Source organism: Haliotis asinina, chromosome 6 (genome assembly GCF_037392515.1).
Source record: "Haliotis asinina isolate JCU_RB_2024 chromosome 6, JCU_Hal_asi_v2, whole genome shotgun sequence".
NCBI lineage: Eukaryota > Metazoa > Mollusca > Gastropoda > Lepetellida > Haliotidae > Haliotis > Haliotis asinina.
Genome location: NC_090285.1, coordinates 32,551,053 through 32,565,073, shown reverse-complemented (window position 1 = coordinate 32,565,073; position 14,021 = coordinate 32,551,053). Strand labels below are relative to the sequence as shown.

The following is a 14,021-nucleotide window of genomic DNA, read 5'->3' as shown; positions in this document are numbered from 1 at the left end:
GTTTGGTGGTATCACTACATGAACTGCAGATTGTGTCATGTTTGGTGGTATCAGTACAGGGACTGCAGATTGCGTCATGTTTGGTGATATCAGTACTGGGATTGCATATTGTGTCATGTTTGGTTGTATCAGTACAGGAACTGCAGATTGTGTCATGTTTGGTGGTATCAGTACAGGGACTGCAGATTGCGTCATGTTTGGTGGTATCAGTACTGGGATTGCATATTGTGTCATGTTTGGTGGTATCAGTACAGGAACTGCAGATTGTGTCATGTTTGGTGGTATCAGTACAGGGACTGCAGATTGTGTCATGTTTGGTGGTATCACTACAGGAACTGCAGATTGTGTCATGTTTGGTGGTATCACTACATGAACTGCAGATTGTGTCATGTTTGGTGGTATTACTACAGGAACTGCAGATTGTGTCATGTTTGGTGGTATCACTACAGGAACTGCAGATTGTGTCATGTTTGGTGGTATCACTACAAGAACTGCAGATTGTGTCATGTTTGGTGGTATCACTACAGGAACTGCAGACTGTGGTACTAGTATTCTAAAGGCAAATGTATGTGTCATGTTTGGTTGTTCTACTACTACCTGAATGGCAGATTGTTTCCTTTCCCTTACTTTTGCTTTTCATAACTTACCAGAAAGAAGAGTGTTGACAGATGACAGATTCAAAACATGTTGTACTTGATAACCTATATTCTTGCAACTATAAACACCATTCAAGTAAGAACAATTATAAAAAGACAAATGTTATGTATTACAAAAATATTGGAAGTCTATAAAATCCCTCAGTTTTAGAAAGCATTTTTGGAGAAAGATGTTGTTGTTACAGTGATGAATGTAGAGAGTATGTATGGGGGTTGAGAGTTTGAAATATTTATATTGTTCCTATGTAATGAAATTCCAAACACATTTGGGCTATGGCCATCACGAGGATGGATTCACATACAAGACATCATTTAACTGTGTCTCCCAACCATCGCATCTCCCTAACAACTTCCGGCACCAGTCAGCAAGGGCTATAATGGTCAGCAAGAATTCAGCACCAAAAGGCAAACTTGTAGGTTAACTATTATTAGTTCTTTTATGACACAGGCTGTTAATGGTAGCAGCAGGACAAGAGTGATCCATAGAAAACCATCAGCAGGCCAGCCTCGCATCATTTCCTGTGTGGTGCATGCTGGGAGACATGGCCAAATAGTTATTAATGAAAATCATTTGGGGGATTACTGTATAATTACATCAAATATAAAGTATTCATTTCAGATTTGGATGGAATGGTGGAAAAGCTGTATCCATTGAAAGTGGAACCTTTTGTATCCGCATTCTGTCACATGGAACATCTGATGTCATTCTTTAAACATGTCTCTTCCAGAAGCATAGAGATGTTGGGTACAAACTACATCAATTCCCTCTATTTGATGCCTGATTGCAAAGTTGATGTTTCTGTTAGGAGTGTAGAATGAGGATTGACAAGGGTCCATTTGGCACAGTGATCATTTGTACAATACATTTGTAGTGTGTATATACCATGGACAACTATTCAAAGACAACTGCAGAAAACATTATGTATATACTGATGATGTATGTTGGTATGGTAGAGCTTTCTATTCTGTACGTGTCAACATCATATACCAATAAAAAAGTAGGGGATATTCCATTTTGCGAGCATACCTCTACCCAATACCAATGCATATGAGAAAAATTACAGAAGAAACATTTCCAGAGGATTGGAATACATTATCACATTTTCCCTTAACATTTCTTCATCATCTCTTTCCTCATTGGCTTCATCATGTGCATTTTATCAATCTTGTAAATCAATATCACCTACTTTAATGTTATATATCTCTGACAAACAACACAGAGGGATATCATTCAGAAATAGAACTACTATACAGTTTTGTTTTGATAAAAAATTATAAACACATTTTTTATTTAATTTTGATACTTATTTGCAAACATTGTTTTGTTCATATAGGGGAGAAGGTTTAAATAAATACAGCAAGTGTAAAATAACGACCATGTCGATATCAGCTGTTAAACTGTCAGTCATGAAATCAGTGACAGGCCGCTGTATATTTCATGAATCAGCCATACTTTGATTGTGGGTGAAACAGACATCCCAACTGATCAATGCAATCAAACAGTTAAATAACAGGCCATGATCAATGTACACAAACCAAATTGCAATTGACAACTTGATTTAAGTGCAAAACCTGCATTGCTGATATAAGCACTGGCTCAGTGGGTCTATTGACATGAAGAGATGACACATTTACACAGTCAACATGACCAAATATTAAACATTCATTGAGACAACTTATAAAAAAATCATCAAGATACCATCAGCAAACAAAAATTAATAGAATGAGACCACTTTGATAATTAGACAAGCGACGGGCAAGAATCAGTTCGTCAACAACCTGTGATTGTAGTTCCTCAGATGAAATTGACGACTGAAAGCATTATGAAAGCAGTCAAGCGATTTCTGACAAACTGAAGATGAGATCTTATATTTACTTTTTTGGCAATCATTATGACACTATCTTAGTGATAAAAATACAAAATGAGTTTCAGATCAACATCAAATTCTCATAGAGATACACCTAAAATATCATCCTGATATCAAACTCCCAAGGGATACAGAACATGTTAATTTTTTGTGTGATGTCGTCATTTGATTTCACATAACACAGTTCTCCAATAAGCATCTTCCTTTGTGATGTCATTTTCATCAAAGGGTACCTTCTGGAGTTTTTTTTCAAGTAAACTGACTCAGTCTGTAATTGTATTTAGCAATTGTAAGTAAGTGTAAGTTTTCTTGAACATAATCATATGATCAGCAATATACAGACCAGCAACACAATGCATACTGCTCCTAAATTCTCAAGCTCTTTTACTCTTTACATCAGTTTTAGTTTGTCAGTAGTTTGTATAATTCAATTTTAATGCATGAATGCCCTAAAAATTACTTTTTGTTCCCTTCTACACAAAAAAAATCAATGACTGCTTAAGCCTGAGTGATGCTGAATGCATGATATTTACTTGGAGCATTGTGTGGAGGATACTACCTTGTTCCTGTAATGCTCATCAGAAAAAATCATATTGAACTGACACAAGATAGAGTGAAATTCATAAAACTTGAAACTTTAATTAAAATGAATATTTTAAAGCAGAAATGATATTCAGATTGAAATGCTAATTCATTAGCCTTAAACCATGTTTAGTGGGCAATATTTACACAAACCTGGGTGACTCCTTCACAGGTGATTGATAAAGGGCTGGCTATCATTAGTAAATGAATTATTTACTACAGAAAAAAAACATGTCATTCACTGCTGAAGTGCAAGTGTAATCTCTAAAACTAACACAGAGAGGACACATGTAGAGACAATCAAATTATGAATATTTAATCAGCTGGTAATTAAGAAGAACATCAAACTCAATCGTAAATCAATTATATTTATGTTATGACACATCTGTGATGTCTGTCGATGAAATGAACATGTAGAAAGTCTGTCAATATTTCATTACAGATGTGCTGCCATATATGAATGCAGGGATGTTGGTGATGGTGCTGATGTGCTGCTGCTGCTGACGATGGAGGAAAGGATGAGGAAGTGGATGAATCTTGTCTTGTCTGCAGCACGTTCTGTGGCACATTAATAAAGGTAGATGTCTGTGTTTGAAGTGACATGAATCCAGACAAACCACATAAATATGTGGTATAAATTCATGACTGCTGAATGGAAAGGAAGCATCATGTTATGATAATTAAGAATATTCTTTGTTAAGAATAAAGTGTCATTTTGGACGAGGGTGTATCTTGGTGTTGGGGTGGAGCATGAGGGCACATGTTCTTCAAATAGGTGTTGTTATTCAAATGCATGTTGAATATTGTGACAGAATTACTAATGTATAGGTAAATAAATGTGAACATGGTGAAGTAAAAGACTACATGTCAAACCATGAAATGAATACTTCTCTCACCAGTCCCTCCAGTTGACATTCCAGTAAACCACAGTAACAACATAAGTACAAGATGGTTAATACAGAGTTAACAACAGACAAGACAGTAATATGGGGGTACATAGTCCACTCAGAGGACCAGTGTCAAAGGGCAGACCAAATGAGATCCAGGGATTTGTTAGCAGTGAAACATGGACAGGATACATCTGCCCTGTACAGCACAGGTGGGGCTCCCCACAAACCTCACCCTGCTTCTAGATTGGGGGAATTTGGGGACTGATTTGGGGGGATATGTGTCAAGGGGATTTACCAGATGAGGTATATGGCTTCCTGTGTAAGTATAGATAGCTCCATGATGCTACAAGACATCAGAAAGGTCATGTATAAAATGGCAGAATTTCTGTCAGTTTCAAATACAGTTTGGCAGCAACAGAAATTGGAACTTTACTATAGTCAACAGTAGTCATGTGTTTTAACTTCATATTTGTCCTTAATTCAAATGAAAAACTTCATTAAAAAATGAGAAATGTTCTGTGGGAAAAACAAAGTATGTCCTATTATTCTTAATAAATGTCATGCCCTGTATTATGAAATATTGCAAGATTATATTTTTTCAAGATTAGCATTAAATGGCAAAAAAATCTTTCTCATCCATAATATTATTTTTGTTGAAACTGTTTGTGCACGTAGAATAATTTACAATAAATCTAAGTTGTACCTTTTTCAGCTGCTTATGCTTTTATTTCCATTTTCCCCATATGTTCTCTTCTCGATAAATGACAGATTATGACAATAAAGTACAAAAAATATACCCCCGCACAATCAAAGATATATTTTCCCTCAGCTGATTCCGACAACACAAAAGCTCTCTTGACACAGACCTTATGGCATCTGAAAAATGAGGCTCCAACATTGCCAATGATATTTTCCTCAAATCTTCCCATTATTCCATTATAAAATATCCCAATCTGCCATTTAAAGTCTGAGTCTCCAGAGACAGGTGATGGTCCACTATCCTACAATTTTCTCTGCTTGTAAGCCGTACAGGCGGGGGGGCGGGAGACCAAGGCCCCATATAATTTCCACATGAACTGCTACCATTGATGGCCTAGGGCGTGAAAAAAGCTCATACGTCCCAACAATGGCTAACGCAAAGGCTGGTCGTCTCTCTCAAAAACTGCCATTGAGAGTGACTTCCGCCTCAGTGTAAACAATCTTGTCTTCATCATCAATTTAATTATCATGTTTTTAAAAGAAAAAGCTGGAAAATTACTCAAATTTAGCCTAGAGGTTGTTTGATTTGGTCATTACTTCGGGTTTGGTGTGTTAAAATTAAGTTACACCAATATCTCTCATGAAATTAGTTCTTATATCATGAAAATATGAGCTACTGGAACTGGGAAATTTATTTAAGCTCACCACCTTCAGCCGTCACTTGAAACAAGAGGAGAGCTGTAACAATTCTCAGATGTGGAGTGAAACAGGAGATCGTTAAATTTATTCTTATTCAATATGTAACATCAGTACTTACAAAAGGCTACGATATAAAGTTGTTTTCTTTTAAATATATATCATACAGTGAATCTATATTCACTTAGTGTTATAAAATTTGGACTGAACCATATCTGAACCCGCCCTGAGTGTTTCTGCTGAAGTCTCCTAGATTACATGCGCACAAGCATCCATGCACACACAAGACACATGCTCTATGCCACCATATGTATGCATTATTCAAAAAGACTTCATATGCATCATGCACACACAAGACACATGCTCTATGCCACCATATGTATGCATTATTCAAGACACATATAGACCACATTCATATGGATGCATCATTTAGATAAACTGAATGCACAGCGATAATAAAGTGGATATTTTTCAAGTTCAAAACTCAAACATCACTTGATAATTGTGCAACATTGTTTCTAAACTTGAAAATGTTGAAATGAACACTAATCTCTGAGAATCAAAATCCTACACAATATACATCAGTACTACGTACATGCACCGCAGTGTTAGCTTACAAAAATAAAATGCATTTAAGTAAGGTTCATTGCAGACTGTAGAAGACATGCACCTCCATGACAACAGACAAAATGAAAAGCATTTAAGTACTAGTATATATAGACTGTACAAAACGCCATCTACATTAAGCCTTGACACCTAGAACATCTCCTTGGAAGCTGGTTTCAGTTAAACGCAAAACCAAAACCAGCATGGTTGCCATACAATGTGCTGGTGTCCCATTAAAATCCAGCTGTCCTGAAAGCTGCACCTATAGCCTTGGGTCTGTAAATTAATCTCATATTGTGATTAAGCCAAATCTATCTTCTATCACATCATTTTTTTCATCCCAAACAATTGATGAACCCATGTCCACTGCACTGTGAAAATCAGGGGTCATTAGAGGTCACTTTTAGATTTTAATGAAATAAACATTTCTGGTCATTTACTTGCATTAAAAGCCCTTGTGAAGCTGGCATTAGCTGCATTTTGAAACTGACATGATAACACTGTCATGGCTGGTGTACAGAAACGCCCTATCAACTGAAATCTGTGGAAATAGACGTTGGTTAAGGCATGATTGATTGCACGCCTGTTGTTGATTACTGGGAGGGTTATTTAGAGCAATTCTTCTGAGTGGTTCTATGGTAACAGAGAGGAACACAAATTTGCCACATACGTCATATTTCTTCATGCAATCTTTACCTTCATAATACACTTGGACAATTCACAAGATACATTTTCTGCTCATTTAAAATTGAGGAACATATGTCAAATAAATAATCATCGACAATTATTCATTGTTATCTACAGCACAAACAACTATTAATTGTATGTAAACAATTTGTATGTAATTGTATGACAAAGTGGTTGTTGTATTTGTTTGTAGTTGTTTTCACATTCTTTTTGGTATGTGTGGTTTTGTTTGTTTGTTTAAGGTCTTTTTGCTTTGTTTTTGTTCTTTTCTTTGAAGGGAGAGGGAAGGTAGGGAATCCTACATTCCCTGCATGCACAGGTTTGAAATAGGTTATAACTGAAAGATCAAGTGATTTTCTTTGATCTTACAATCATTAATACTGGGCAAATCAAGAATGAAAATTGGTAAGGCCTAAGAATGAAAACAAAACATTGTTTCCTTGTCAAAAACTACTCAGCGGCAACTGAGCGGCTGCAGAACATGAGGGTGCAGGGCCAGCAAGCAGTGGTGGGTGGGATTTGTTTAGACCTGAAGCTACAGGCAGGAAGAATGAAACCAACTGAGCAAGACCTCTTTTATTGCTTGATTTCCGAACAATTCTTTTGCCTAACATGCACTTTACAAAATGAACTGAAAAGTCACTGAATGTCTGTAATATTGCGAAAAGAATTGATTTCACGGTCTACATAGCAATACAACAGCTGAGTAGTCCCAACGCTAATGACGTCTCGAGGACATATTTGTTTTGACCTTGCGCTGCAGATCTGTGCACCTAGGTAAGCTCATTGTGGTTTGCCCAGGCATGGTAAATTCCTTTCTCTTAGACCAGCAGACCAGCAGTTGAACATAAACACCTGAGACTGGCAATTCTCCATTACATCTGACACATGCTCACATGGCACTACCTGCAAACTATTATGACACTAACAGTGTTACAACTCTAGCCTACTACTAGTAGCCAATGGAAATGACACTATCAGCCAGAGTACATGGCACTAGCTGCTGAATTTTATGACACTATCAACCAAAGCACATGGCACTAGCTGACGACTATTTTGACACGATCAACCAAAGTACTTGGCACTAGCTGCTGACTTTTATGACACTATCAACCAAAGCACATGGCACTAGTTGCCGACGGTTATGACACTATCAACCAAAGCACATGGCACTTGCTGCCACTGCCAACTATTATAACACTATCAACCAAAGTACATGGCACTAGCTACCGATCATTATGGCACTGTGCTGTGGTCTACAGTGAGAAAGTCAAGCTTGGCTGATAATCAACACATGGTTTCAACCGACACAGACCAATCACATTAATGAATTTTCCAAGACAATAAACAAAGGAAATCTATGGCAACAATCTAATCAGGAAAATTCTGGGTCAAGATGATCCTTTTGTTATGAAATATCATACATCTGAGACACCCTGGAAAGTGAGAAAAGTGATTGGTGAGGTTGACATATGTGGAGTTATTACTGGGTGCTTCTTGGGGCAACTCCTGCAGCACGGACTGGTCTGTCTCTGTCTACCAGAGCCTTCATCATCATGTAAACCCTTCGTTTGTGTGTCTGTAAATCCTTCATTTGCATGTCTGTACCAGGTGTCCATTAGACACCTGACATACAACCCAACCTGCTACTCCACAGATGTAACAGAACAGTAGAAGGGACATATGAGCATCTGCATGGACACCTCATTACAGCAGCACCATCATAGATACCTGATATCAGCACATTTTTGAACAGCTTGTGACACCAGCACCACCATGAAGGTATCATGGATACCTGATATCAGCACCATCATGGACAAATGATATCAACACCATCATGGACAAATGATATTAGAGCCATCATGGACAAATGATATCATGACATTCATGAACACCAGATATCAGTATGATCATGGGTCCATGATAGCAGCACAGCCAGTCCACATGTAGCAGCATTGTTTGATCCTGCTATAGGAGATGAGGAGTGTTTTCTCTGCAAAGCCTAAGGCAAAGATTATGAGCTCAACACCTGTTTTATCCTGTATCTATCTGCACTACTGAAACTGACATGTGTCACCTGCTTAAATACTCTTACCACTAATGTCACACAGTTTTGCCTGTAAACTGACCGCCAATGCTTTGATTTTATATCTCATGTAGTCATTTCATCTTTGCCTCTGCAAGATGCATATAAAAAGTAAGAATCTCTACATGTGTCCTTAACCAGGTTTCAACAGAAAAAAACTCTGGATCTCAAACCAGAGGTTTATTTAAGAGAGCACATGACTGTAACAATGCTTGCACCATGTTCCTCCATGCCATGAAATCAACATGGGATGAATTTTATGTCAACAAAGTGTGACCTGATGAGGTAAGTGCAGCTGAAGACAACCTGATTCCAGGATTGACATCTGCAACATACAACATACAACATACAACATACAACATACAACATACAGCATACAGCAGCAGCAGCAGCAGCCAGTACAAGGCGGAGAAACGATTAGCTGTATAAGATGATTACTCTGCCCTGGCAATCACTGTATGCAACAGACAGAACTGAATGAACCACAAATCAACAGCAAAATCAACCTTTGTTCCTGGACAGACAAAGCCTGGTCCCCAAACCCACAATGGTCTAAGCGTTTTACTTGATTGAGTGACACAGACAAGCATTGATACCCCTTGTCATTTGCATAAATCACATCCATGAGCTTTAAACCACCTGGAAACTGAATAAGCCAGATCACTTTCAATGATCCAATCGTACATCAGTTAATGTTCTGTTTTCTAATCATTCCAAGGATTAATGTCTCAAAATGATGGAAATCTGGAGCTAATTCTGATAAAATATTCTTTAAGTTGAGCTGTAGAATTAATCTTCAGTATCAATAAATTCAACACTGAGTCTTTTTTAATAAGGTATTAAAAGGTGTGTGAATGACAATTAGTCAACAGTTGATATGATAAATGGCTTTTATAAATATAATGTAACATGTTGAAAAAGATGTAGAAAGGAGTGTCCACAAATGTATATGAACAACCTATTGATAACTATTTTAAGGATATGTATAAAATACATATTCAAATATTTACACATTTCAGAATATGTTATGGAAGTGATAAGCAATGGAAATTGTATGTAGGTGTTCTAATCAATTCTACATATGGATATATATATATATAGGCATTGCAGACATTTATTTATAAACTGAAATTTGCTTAGTTGTGGTTTATTGTAATGAAATATCATGTTACTATTTGATGATGAGCTAAAAATGAACTGAAAACAGTATTTAGTATGAGAAATATGGTAAACAAAGTAAATTACAGACGCAAAGGTCTATGTCATCTCCTGGTAATAAATATGTGCAAATCAAATCACACATTGCAAAACACATCTGGCAGACACTCACATAACATAAACATAGCCCATAATTAATATTTTGTTCAAACGCTTATGAAATACAGATAAACATACTGGCAGACAAAACACTTTACCAACAAATGAATTTCTGCATATTAGAACATATTGTGTTCTGCAGCCAATTGTACGGCACAGATAGTGAGCTATATATACACTGGAACTAGGCAATTTCACAAAAAACAACTCATGTTTAACTAATCTCATGTTGATAATACCCGATTCTGCAAAAATTAACTGTAGTCATTATACACAATTTTTGTCCATCTCGTCATGCTATGCTGATGAGAGGTAATACATTTCAAATGCTGAAAACAAATAAATGCATGACATCATTCGCTTTGTCAATAACATTCTGAAATAGGGTCCTGGTGGAAATACATTAACAAGTTATATTTGAAAGGTTGTATTCATAAATAATTTGAATAGTCAGGTTACACAGCATATATTTCTTCCTATACATGTTCATCATTTGTAATGAATAAAGTCACAGAAATGTGAAGATAAACATGCTTAACAAGTAATGAAGTATGTCTTTGAAGATTTAGAAACTTCTTCTTGAATATGAGTAACTTTCAGTTTGCATTTGTAATGGCCCAAACTAGGAAATTGCCCTTATGGACAATTTGAGCAATATTATTCTAAGTAGAAGTAGATATGAATTTGACATGAAACCGGTAAAAATACTTTCTGTCAATTTTCAAGCATTTTTTCAAATAAATATGCTAAAGAATTATCATTTCATATTGCTAAATTAAATCAAGAATGATACATATCAACTATAACCAGATACATACCTCTACAAAAACACAAATAATTCTTAACTTAGCATATCGGGGTAATTATACTGAGGTACTTTCAAAAATGGGACACATCACCAAATGTGGTTGAAAAGCTAGTTTGATTTTAGAAATAAAATTATGTCTGTGTGGATTAAAATACATTTAACAAAACATACATTTCATGTTTAGGTATTAGCAGTGTTTTCTATAATATTATATCTGAAATATGAAACATGTTTTCTTTTCACTTCCAACATTAAAATTGCACATAAAGTTTTTAAGAGCTTTCAACAAAATTAGAACATATTCCATTAATGTATTATCTGAAATTAAATCACTGCAATATATTAACAAAGAAAAATCAACAAATTCTGACTAAATTATTCAAGTGTGAAAAACCTGAGGAGTAATTTATGGAAAACAATATGACCAAACAATATACGAACACGGAGACATTGATTAACAATTTTGCTTTGGAACATCAATCTCATGATATCTTCTGATCATTAGAGAAACTATTTAATGCTCACATATGCAAGGTAAAATGGTTAAATTCATAAATATTTTCCTTTTGATATGTGAAATGACACTAGTTTTGCGGTCCGCCAATCAAGCATCACCGCCATATCTTTGAAGTATGGCTCCAGGCTACCTTCTCCATTGCTGCCGCTTTGGATGTTGTCATTAAATTAATCAAACTAATCATTTGTGAGTGATAACAATCTGAGCGTTATACACGTCAAGATGATAATTATACGATGTCCCACACTCTGACATAGGGAAAAAAGCAGGTGAAATCAACAACGGAACATGGACATTTCAGCAGTAATGCAGTATTGTCCACTTATCATCAATAGAAATAAACATTCCTAAGCTTCTATTTAAATCTGTCATTTGTATCTTTGTTAAAAAAAATATTAAAAAATATAGGTGAAAACACAATAAACAAGTTAATGTTTATTGTGTATATATTGATTGTAAACCTAGCGTTTGATTAAGGAACATTTCATCCAACTATAATACATTTCATTTGCTTGATGGAATAATCTGAAGAGTATCCAGCTAGGAAAATTCTTTTCAGAAATTTAAAATAATGTGATGTTTAAATTTCTGTGATGACATTGACTGATCAAATGAAAATACATTTGATTCAGTAAATGGAATAATTCTATGTTGAAATGGCAATGGATGTAGAAAAATGAAATATACATGAAACGTATAGAATCTCTTTTTATCTTTCAGTAGTTTGTAGCAATTTTATTTCATTTAAAACATTTATCAAAAATAGTATCAATCAAGAAACATTTTAAAATTATAAAGGAAATAAATATTTTTACATCCATCTTCACAAATCTTTATAAATTATTGCCATATAAATTGTCATAGGTAGTAAAAATATTTTCTGTAAAGAATTGCTTCAACACAATAACCAAGCCTATTATTCTGTGTTTGTTCAATCCCCCACGCCCACCCAAAGAAAAACACACTCACACGTAAAAATCCAAGTAAACAAGTTCAAGTGTTTGTTTCTGGCAATGATAAATGTGTACCATTTATTTAAAATGTTTAAAAGCGTAATCCACAATAACCGCTGTACTTTGTAATGTAAAAGGAAAGAGTCTTACATATGAAAATAGTTCATGTCTTTAACCTTTCAATACCTTTCCTTGAAATATGCCCCACAGCCAGCAAGGAATTTCAATATATCACAGGCCACATATCAAAGAAAAATCTCATCACAGAGGAACCTTATTTATGTTTAAATTATTCCTAATACTTAAATAAAACATTACAAGATTGTGAATACTGTTTGCTAGTTTGTTTATTTTACATGAAGTTGTTAAACTAACCAGAAAGTAACCACCACAAAGTGCTGTTTACAGTATATAAGTAGTTTAATTTTACTCATGTAAGTTTAATTCAGTTTTCTGTCATATCAACAATCAATTCAACCAAACTAAAATACAATCAACAAAATATTTTTTTCAGATATTCACCATCCCATATTATCCCCTGGCCATAATACACAAACAGAGTGTCCAAATTTTTTTTCAAAAACAGTCCTAGTTGACAAGTGTCATTTAACATCTAAAGTATCCTCCTAATCTTTATACAAACTCTCTAAGACATATAAAACTGATTTGATATACATTAAAGAAACAATGCTTAAAAGCAAACAATTGATGTTATTTATGAAATTTCCTCAGAATTGAACTCTGTCAGCAGCTAACGAACCCTTTAATTCTGCCAGGGCAACCAGACATAGATAAACATGCTATAATAACTAATAACTGATCCCGTCATGCAACCCTCTCACATGCAGGACAAGTATCCCAACATGGCGCCGACTGGCCTAATGTTTTGGTACGTACCTTTTGACGGTTCTCCTGCGGCGCTTAGTTGCATACATTGTTTTGATGACCCAGTCTTCCACCATTAATTGTCGGAGGAACTATTCCAAGATGTGCTACCTGTCAGCTGATCAAGTCACACCAATCTTGACTGAATATATCCACATTCACATCTCAATTTTTTCCGTAAAACCCCCATAACAGTATAGCACTGCTTGTCTGTCCATGACAACCATCCCAACCAACAATCAGGGGATGCCAAGCATAGCCACACTCAACCTAGCAATAAATTAGCTTCCGAAACCAAAAATGGCCAAGTAGATAGTTATGATTCATATAGTGTTGGAAGCACCATGCTTTCACCCATGAACCGTCAGCCACGCGACCCGTCACTTTAATCAGTAGAGGCGGCTTGAAAAGCCTGGCTCCGCCCACCTCACTACGAGTGACCAATCTCCTGCTGGGGCAGCCAATCACCCTCGTCAGTTCTCTTTGAACAACTCCTCTACAAAAACTAGCATCAGGCAACGAGGGCAGAGTGTCTTGTGCTCTGTGTGTATTGAGAGCGACAAATTGGACCTCAACTGCAACTTTTGTCTACGTGTGACAGTCCTTGCAGAAGGGAGAAATGCAATAAGGCAATAAAGATGGCTTGACAAAAGCATGGGTGAGCAGAGGCAGGCAGTGGACCATGCCCAGCCACGTTTCTCGCTGTCATAGGGGTGGATTCTAGCAGGCGCCTCATTATAAAGGCATTACCTTCCACAAGCAATGGGACAG

The 14,021-nt window shown here is 36.0% G+C and overlaps 1 protein-coding gene across 2 annotated transcripts in view; it reads right to left on the bottom strand.

Moving 5' to 3' along the window:
* LOC137287570 (single-minded homolog 1-like) overlaps positions 1-13,530 on the bottom strand; it is a 52,227-nt gene extending 38,697 nt beyond the window's left edge. For both annotated transcript variants that reach the window (XM_067819934.1, XM_067819935.1), the window contains exon 1: positions 13,263-13,530. In XM_067819934.1, the coding sequence (XP_067676035.1) occupies positions 13,263-13,327 (65 nt within the window). In that variant the 5' untranslated portion in view covers positions 13,328-13,530. The remainder of the gene's footprint in view (positions 1-13,262) is intronic.
* Between the last annotated feature and the right edge of the window lie 491 nt (positions 13,531-14,021).